This window comes from Apis dorsata, unplaced genomic scaffold (genome assembly GCF_000469605.1).
Source record: "Apis dorsata unplaced genomic scaffold, Apis dorsata 1.3 scaffold_1078, whole genome shotgun sequence".
Lineage (NCBI taxonomy): Eukaryota > Metazoa > Arthropoda > Insecta > Hymenoptera > Apidae > Apis > Apis dorsata.
This window is the reverse complement of record NW_006264176.1, coordinates 85,463-95,242: the sequence shown is the minus strand read 5'-3', so window position 1 is coordinate 95,242 and position 9,780 is coordinate 85,463. Positions and strand designations below refer to the sequence as shown.

General features: G+C 23.6%; 1 protein-coding gene across 1 annotated transcript in view; it reads right to left on the bottom strand.

Annotated features, from left to right (window-relative positions):
* Positions 1-2,040, bottom strand: part of LOC116184855 — a 3,226-nt gene extending 1,186 nt beyond the window's left edge. The window contains exons 1-4 of the mRNA XM_031514581.1: positions 1,400-2,040; positions 933-1,333; positions 771-870; positions 606-707 (exon numbers count right to left, since the gene is read on the bottom strand). Coding sequence (XP_031370441.1) covers positions 606-707; positions 771-870; positions 933-1,333; positions 1,400-1,693 — 897 coding nt within the window. The 5' untranslated portion in view covers positions 1,694-2,040. The remainder of the gene's footprint in view (positions 1-605; positions 708-770; positions 871-932; positions 1,334-1,399) is intronic.
* Positions 2,041-9,780: the final 7,740 nt, after the last annotated feature.

The following is a 9,780-nucleotide window of genomic DNA, read 5'->3' as shown; positions in this document are numbered from 1 at the left end:
ATATATTACTATATATTTAATATTATATATTAAATTACTATATATTTAATATTTAATATTATATATTAAATTACTATATATTTAATATTATATATCATTATTCATATATTACATTGATTTCAAAATACAATTTTATAAATTCATTTCATTATAACATTTAAATACATATGAATTCATAAAATTCATTAAAGAAATAAAACACACACACACACACACACACACACACACACACAGATATATATATATATATATATACAAGATAAATATCCAACTACAATATAATTTTCTGATATATCTTGAAATTATTGATATATTTTTTTCTTTAATCAAAATTAAAAACAAGAATTATTAAATTTCATATAATTAAATAATTTTTTAGAAAAAAAAAGCACTATCTTTACTTTCATATTTTTCATCGCTTGTTTTTCTAATAAAAAATTCATAAAGAAAGTTAATTTAATGATATAAATTTTATTTTTTAAAATAATTTAGTGAATTATTGTATGATTTTTCTTGATTAATAATAAATAATCATAAATAGTCATAATTATAAAAATTTTTTATGATTATTTATTTTTATTATTTAAAATGTAAATGTGACTTACCATATCTTGCATATGATCAGCTGGCCACGCATAAATATAAATTTGCACAAGAAGAGATATAGATATAGTTATGAATTCTATTTTCACAAATAATGGGCAATTCTGTTTATAAATCACAATATTAATTCATTATATTATAGACATAGCGATATAAATTTCACTTACTATGATCATTATAATACCAGATAAAGTCAGAGTAAACGTACTTATTGCTATAGCATAAAATACCAAAAAACGAATACAACTCACAACTTCTTCTGCGTATCTAAAAACCATTTAAAATAAACAATAATAAAATGAATAATTTAAATGACACAAAAAACTCACCTTCTTAAAAATAATAATTTTTTAAGACAAATGATTAGCATATCAATACTTGTAATTTTTTGTAATTCCTTAATTAAACATTCAAATCTTGCAGTTGCAAACCAAAGAAGAAGTGCTCCAAATAAGCTTAAGCATGTATGCGCAGCACATTGATAAGCAAAAAAAAATTGATGTGCGTATATAATGACATTTATTGTGGTATAATTAACTTGAAATGGATATTCTGTTCCCCATGGAAAAGAAATTGGCAAAAATATAGGTCCTAATACAAAAACAGTTGCGGTTCCATATATTAATACAATAGTTCCTCCATAGAAAATATTACATTTTTTGATATACATGCACAAAATATCATATAGTTGTTCTTCTTTAACACATGTCATCATTTCTTCGACTATACGCTATAATTTATAAGTAAAATATATATCTTTTTATCAAACATTAAAAATAAGTGAAAAAAAACTTACTTGTAAAGCGTTATATTTTATGAAACATATGACAGTTTGTATAATATGTTTAAATGCACATATCAATAAGCAAATACATTGGAAAAGATTGATTAGATTATGCACATTCAAGTGAATCGTATAAATTAAAGGTAAAAGTACCATAAATGCGCTAATAACGGCACTAATTTGTAAAATTTTTATGCACATAATTTGTTTTCTGGTACTAGTGGCAGGAAGTGGCCAACAAAAAGACAAAGCCACGCTAAGCCAAATAATATAAATACTCTTTTCTGGAGTTACTTGTTTCAACATGGTTTCTAGAAACTGTTTGTCTTAAGAATTGAATGAAATAGAATTTAACTGATGCAATGATGCGATACATAAAGGGTATTATTTAAGTATAGAATATTTAATAAAGCATACTCAGTGTATCAACTAATAACATGCTGGTTAGTAATTTGTATTTTTCCTACTACTGGTCAACCAGATGGCAATAATTATCGATTGCATTATATATTACAATAACATATGGTATGAAACAGGTGCAAAGAGAAATCATTGCATCATGCACAGAATTAAAATTTTCTTCGAAGTATAATAATAGAGATAAAAGAAATATTTTTTCACATAAAACGGAAAACATTGCATATAATAATAATGCATACATTAAAATTACTTTGTCTATAATAACTTACATATTGTATATGATATTGTATATTGTATATGATATTTATAAAATTTATAATTAAAGAGAATACTTATTAATGTATGGATTTATTTATTTATTTCGTAATAATACGCATCTCTGGTAAGACTGATAGTTTTTATAATGGTTTTCTATTGTCACAAAATACAGATATTACGATAAAAATCTTCGAATGGAAAGTTAAACTAATCTTTTAATATTTCTATTTCAGGCAACAAGAAGTATTGTTAATATATATAAATAAATATATAAAATAATCAAGACAATGAATAAAGTATAAAATATGTGAATTTTTCTAAACTATAATTATTTATGAAAAAAAAATAGATACACTTTATAAAGGTTTTTAATTATAAAGTCAAAAAAATTTATTAGACTATCATAATTGAAACAATATAATTTTTTTTCTACTCATTTTTTTAAATCCGCATTATATTTTGATACTAGATTTATTTAACAAATATATATATATACAATTTATTTATTGAATATAATTGTTCACAGTTCAATGTTTAAAATTAGATTTTATTGTATGCAGAATTTTGGAAGTTTAATCTTTTCAACTGTCTTATTTCTATTAAATTATCAATAAGCTTTTCAATATATTTGGAAGATTTACTAATTTAAGTTTATATACATATTTTTTTGTATATTGATACATTCTAACTCTATATTTAAGTCATTAAAAAGATTTCTATTTCTCGTATATGAAGAAGATGCTATTATCTCTGCTAAAAGTTTTATTTCGGAATCATTGAATGATATCTATTTTGAATTTATTAGAACTTTTGCATAGTTAAGTTCTATATATAGAATATATATATATAGAGATAAATGCGACTTTATATAAAAGAAATTTATTCTCTAATAAAAACTGCGATTTAAGATAATTCATTTTATTTAATTTTATTTTCCAAATTTATGTTATAAATATTTTTTCCAGATAAATTTTTTTATTTAAATATATACTTAAATATCTAATATGATACTTTATTATTAATACTTCATTATTTTGATTTTCATTCTTGTTATATTTTTCATTTGCCAATGCTTTGATTTCATGGATTTCTATAAGATTTTTGAATGCTTATGCAAAACTTATTCATATAAATAGTTGTAAATATATTATTTGACTACATAGGAAAATCTGTTACTATTTGACTACATAGGAAAATCTGTTACTATTTGACTACATAGGAAAATCTAATACAGAATTGATCCAAGAGCACAACTTGCAAAACAATCATTAGAATAGAAACTTGAAAAGCTATTAGAAAACGTTGTGAAAAAAAAAATATAAAAAAAAACTTTTCGATTTTTTTTTTAGATTGTAATAGAAAATAAAAAATATATAGAAAATATAATTTAATTGTATAATTATATTTTAATATCTATAAAGTACTTTGTGTTACAGAAATTTTTGTTGTTTATGATAATTTTCAATTTCATTTTCAAGTCTATGTACTTTTTCAATGCTTTATTATTAAATGCTTCTCATACAATCCAAATTAATGTTGAAGAATTTTATTTTTTATACAACAAAAATTTTAATACATTTTATAATTAGTTTTTCAAGAAATTTTAAGTAATAAAAGTAGCATTGATCTATATGACGCACTGAATATTTCATTGAGATTGACATAGAAAATATACTATGTCTCAAGCCTCATGTTCATACATTCAATATGAATGCCGAAGTATTCTTAAAAAATATATAATTTCAAGAGTCTTCTAAATTCTTCTCTTAAAAACTATCCTTATACAACATCACTCTATATTCCTATTCAATGTCTTAACAAGAAAGATGTATTGTATTGAAATGTATTAAATATTTCTATGATATTCTTATTATTTCTAGTTCATATGTTATCCTTTCTAAAAAGATATTTTTTATAGTTTCGTTTCTATATTTTCATTTTTATCTTCATATAAAATTTTTTTTAATCCTTTATTTAATTTATTAAATTTGTGTATTAGGGATAAATCCTTAAATACCTACTACTTTTTTTTTACAAATTTAATTTTTATTTGTTTGAGACAGTTTAAATATTATTTAGTTTTATTTATTGAATAGTTTGTATCAGAGTTATTCCTTTTTCGTCATTTGTATTTTTAAGTTGAAATTTTAGATTTATATATTTATTTATATATTTTTTTAATTTTATCTAGTCATCTAATAATTTTATGATCATGAAATGAAATTTTTCTTATTTTTTCTATTAGAGAAAGATTATATTATCGAATTTATGGTTAATATAATCTTAAAATGTAAATAAGAGATTACAATTTAATTTTCTGATATATTTTTGTAACAAAAAATATCTAAAATTTGACATGTCGGAAAGCTAATGAGATATTGAGATATCAGTATTTACATTATTATATTCTTTCCATTGCAAAATTTTATAGAATTTTTTGTCCTTAGAATTGGCGAGTCTCAAACTCGAGATGCTTCGTGTAATTCCCTCAACAAATTTGTCTTTCAAAATTTAAAAGAAATTATCATATAGAATTTATTGATTTTGTCAATAAATTGAAAAAAACAGATATCCAATCTTATTTTTAAGGGTTAAAAAAACTTCAAATTTAATTAATTAGGATTTAAGAGATCTAAATACTATATTATCTTTTTCAATAATATTTAATATTCAATAATATCTGTACTTTTTTACTATTATATTTCGTTACATTAGCGTAACTTATGTTTTTCTTTTTTCTATATGATTTCAATATATATGTCTTTTATTGATTGGCATGTTTCTAATTTTTTGTATTTTTTTATAATTGTTGCAATTTTTATAATTTGGATAAGCTTCATTATATAAAATACTTAATCTATCTTAATATCTATCTAATCTTATCTAATAATCTATCTAATCTTATTTATATAAAGTACTTAATAGATAAATGACTTTGAGCATTCCTTGAAAAAATATTTCTCTGTATTTAACATATTTAACAATAGAATTTTGTACAATATATTTTTATATGATTAAATCATCATATCTTTGACATTACTATAAATATAATAGATACGCGATTTCATATATTTTTATGATTAGATTTTTAATCAATAAAAAATAAGGATAAAAATTTCTTTATTTTCTAGTTATGGTTTTCTAGTTTATGTTACTTCTAATTTAAATATTTAAAATTTTTATTTTTTAAGTTATTTTTAAAACTTTAATTTTTCTTATATTTCTTTTTCTGAAATATTAAAATAAAATAATGTAGATTTTTTTATTATCATTCTGTATGTTTTTTTTTCTTTTGGTTGATATGCAATATTTTTCTTTTTAAAAAAACGAATTAGTTTACAGTGTTACTGTTAAGGATTGAGTTTGTAAAGCGGTCGCGTAACCTGACTTTTATTTTTAACAATTCGAATACCATTAATGGCCTAACAATAATTTATGAGAGGGCTGGTTTTCCTAATGTTTTTCAGATCTTTAATTTAAATAAAGATACCACAAAAGGCCATTTCACAAGCCACATTTGTCATGCGATGGACTATCATGGGAGCGAACGCAAAAGTCTTGATCTGTACACGCTAGGACGCGACTTCGAGAAAGTCCATCTTTCGAGACCGTCCTCCAATACGATCATTGGTTCATCCAACTTTCTCTCACTATGCATTTTTCTCGAAAAGCAAGAATTAGAGGAAAAACCAAGGCTCGCGACAGTCTTGTAATTGAATTAAAATCAAAATAGAAAACTGAAAAGATAAAATTCGACGACAACACAGTATATATTAAAATATAATTAGAATCATTACAGTTAGTCGCAAAGAGTTGAAGTACCACCATTCGTTCACTCAAAACTCATCTAATCTAACTAGCTAATCTAAACGAATATATAGTTCTACAGTAGATGGTGCTTCGAGCAGTAGCATCAGTTTAGACATTTGTGCAATATTCAAAGTCATTCACCATTTTCGACGTTAACAGTTATTTATTTATTTTTATTACATTTTTAGCAAGAAATTTACTTATAAAATCTTTTTTAAATATTTTTTAGTATTAAAATCTAATTTATATTGTCAGTTTATAAAATTTTAAATATTCCATCTTCATTGGTATAATTAAAAAATGGTGTATTTATTAATGTTGCAAACACAATTAGATTTGTTGGATTAAAGAATCTTCACTTATAATAAAAAGTAAAAAAAATATAACGCTGTATTTGAAATAATTATGTTGATTTAAGGAAAAGTAAAGAGTAGTAATATATCTCTACTATCTATTATCACAACAACTAGAGTAATATAATAGCCACTTAAATTTCTTAAACATTAAGATAATCTTTTTTATAACTATATATAGAGAAATATCAAATATCAATATACAGAAATCAAATAATTATATTTATTGAAATTACCATTATTTTAGTTAAAACTATTCATCATTCTATGAAACATTCTTTTAATTAATCAATAGAGATAATANTTATTATATTAAATTATCTATCTTAATTTTCACATGTATATCGAAAATTTCTCAATTAAATTTTGATCATCTTGAATAACTGTTAAATGTTATGAAAATTATAAAATATGTAATTTGAAGGATTTAAAGGATTTTTGGAGGAGGAAGAAGCATATATCATAAAATATCTTTTTATAAATTTAGGATAAATTTAATTCAAAAATTACAAAGGTCACTTTGATTTTTTTAAACAGAATAATCTATTTTTGGTATTATAAATCAATAGAAAAGTCTGTAAAATAAAATGTATTAAAGTTAATAGTAAATCTTATATTTGACCAAACAATTTTTAATTATTTTTTATATTTATTATCAAGAAACTAAAATATATTCGAATTGATATTCTTCAATTTCAATCAAATCCATTAATATTTGTTATGATTTTATCAATAATTTTTGTAACAAATAAAAATAATTATTTAGTGTATAGAAAAATTATTATTATTATTATTTAAAAAAAAATGATTTTTTTCTACAAAATATTTTATTTTTAGAAAATAATTATTTTATTTTAGCGAATAAGGCTATCTTTATTAATCATGAGCATATTAATTTTAAAAAACACATTCACAAAGCATTAGATAAATTGATTAGCAACAATAATAAAGTATGAATATGATGTCGTATATTCAAGAAGATAATTGGATCATACTTATCATTAGTGAAAATTTAATGAAAATACAGGTTTTCTAATAGAAAAGACAATTTTTCAATCAATAAATCAATTGCAGATAGAGAATTTTCGACCACTGTATTCATCTAATCTTAGTATTAAAATCTAATCGATTAAACTAACTTTAAAAAATAAAACTTAATCAATGACATAAGAAAATATTAACAAAAATAATTCAAAAAAACATATAATATACTTTACGAATACTTAAAAATATTATTTCACATAATATAATGTCTCTGATTTGAAAATCTTCTTTTGCTAATTTGAAATATTTTCTATCAATCTAAAATATTTTTTTATTTTCTTTCATTTGATTATTATTCATTATACGTCTTTATAAAAATATTTTTATCAGGAAAATTTATATATCAAAATTGATATAAAGTATATATAAAGGATATAAGTATATATATATTTAATTTTCATTTTTCTTACTACAAATAATATGTCATTTATGATAGCAAAATTTGATATACAAAATGTCTCAAAAATAAAAAGAATTAACAGATTAACTAATAGATTAACTATTATACTAATGAGCTATGAAAAAACATTAATAAATCACAGCACATAATCAAACTGTGATAATAGCTTTGAATATATATAGCTTTGAATACCGTTGACCAATCTTGATAAACAAGACCAAGTTCATTGAAAAAAGTGTATTAAATTAAATATTTTTTTATCGAAAAAAAATTATATTTTATTCAAGGAAAAATTTATTCAAACTGATTAATTACTATTCAATAGAATAAATAAATTACATTTATTCAATATTGAAAATATTGAATAAATATAAAAAAATAATATATATTTGAAATAGAAAAATNAATGATAAATGATGAGTCTATATATATATATATATATATATATATATATATAAATTATAAAACAATTCATCAAATAAGATAATAAGACAATATAAATAAAGTTATAAATGTATTTAAAAAAAGTTATAAATAAAGTTATAAAAATTATAAAATAAATAAAATCAGTTATTTATGGAAAATTCAATTTGAATTTTGAAATATACCATAAGATTAGTTTTGTCTAGATGTTCTTTCTTCTGCAATCTGATCCCGCAATTGGAGAAAACTATGGTTGCACTATGCTCAATATCGGAGCATAAGAAGATTCGCTTATAGAAAATTATGTAAACATGAAGCGCAATATGATGCATCCATGTGAGCGCAGACCTGATGGCGAGACATCGTAGAACTAATGTGACACAGAAACACTCCAAAACAACTGTGAACTTAAGGTTAAGATTTGCGTTATTCGGAAGATGAATGTTTCATGACTAATCATTTATCTGAAGCCAGAAAGATCCTACGATGGTGCGCTGAGAGGAACTATTGCGAAGCAAGGTTTGTCATTTCACTCTCACCGCACCATCAGACTTAGCGTCTCGCTGATTCGATTACTCTCTATGAATGATTCTCACAAAATCGTACACTTTGGCATATGCCTCCGACAAAAGATAGAAGAGCAGCAACTCCGCTTATATATATCATCGCCACAGCATAAAAGATTATGTGGTATTGTTTAATGATTCTGATGATGTACTGGCATGACACTTGCTACAGTTTATCGGCCAAGAGAGTTTGTCATCAGATCTGCAGCTCACACACGCGCTCTATATAGCACCATTTTCTGCATAACTTTTACATAGAGGCGAACCTTCTCATCCTCGTACTATCGGCGGCCAAAACCGTGTTGTCAGTATAGCATGTGACTTTGAAAAAATAAGCATTCGAGGACAGCCTTGATTTGGTGAGACAGATAAGAACAGATTTCTCCTTATCAGCCATCGTTAGATCTATGCTGATGGGGAGAAATAATAGATATGCAGCAATCTTCTGAAACAATTATATTGCAGAAAGAAAGCGACCCGCTTCAAGGCAAAGAATCAGAGGAAAAGATGATGGCGCTCTCTTCCAACGATAAGCCAAAACTTTACTCAAAAATTACAGAGCGATGTAGTATGAGCTTTACATTCACGAATACGCAGGCCTAAAACACCGTTTAGTCCATGATGGTGGTCTACGCTATTGAACTCAAGCAGTATTCCACAGTTATGTGAGTATTAATATAATGAAATAAAGTTGAATTTAATTAAGTTGAATTGAGATAATTTCAGTTCAATTCAATTCATTCAATTCAATTGAGTCGAGTCGAATCGAATCGAGGTGAGATGAGATGAGATGAGATGAGATGAGATGAGGTAAGATGAGCTGAGTTGAGTTGAGCAGAATAAAGATAGATGATAGATTTGACTTTCAAGGACGGATGGATTTGACGTCAATTCCATTTGTTCTTGAAAGATAATTCCACTTTTGAAGATCAACTTCACCTGAATTTGAAGATCAATTCTACTCTACTGAACTTGAAGGTCAAATCTTTCAAAGACGAGCACTAGAAGTATTCGCTAAGAGTTCGCGATGCTTTCCGGAAGTCCTAAAGAAGACCACTATGAGGATTTATTTTTCCGGTAAAAGTCTGGCATCTCAGTTTTCTCTCCTCTCCCCCCAGG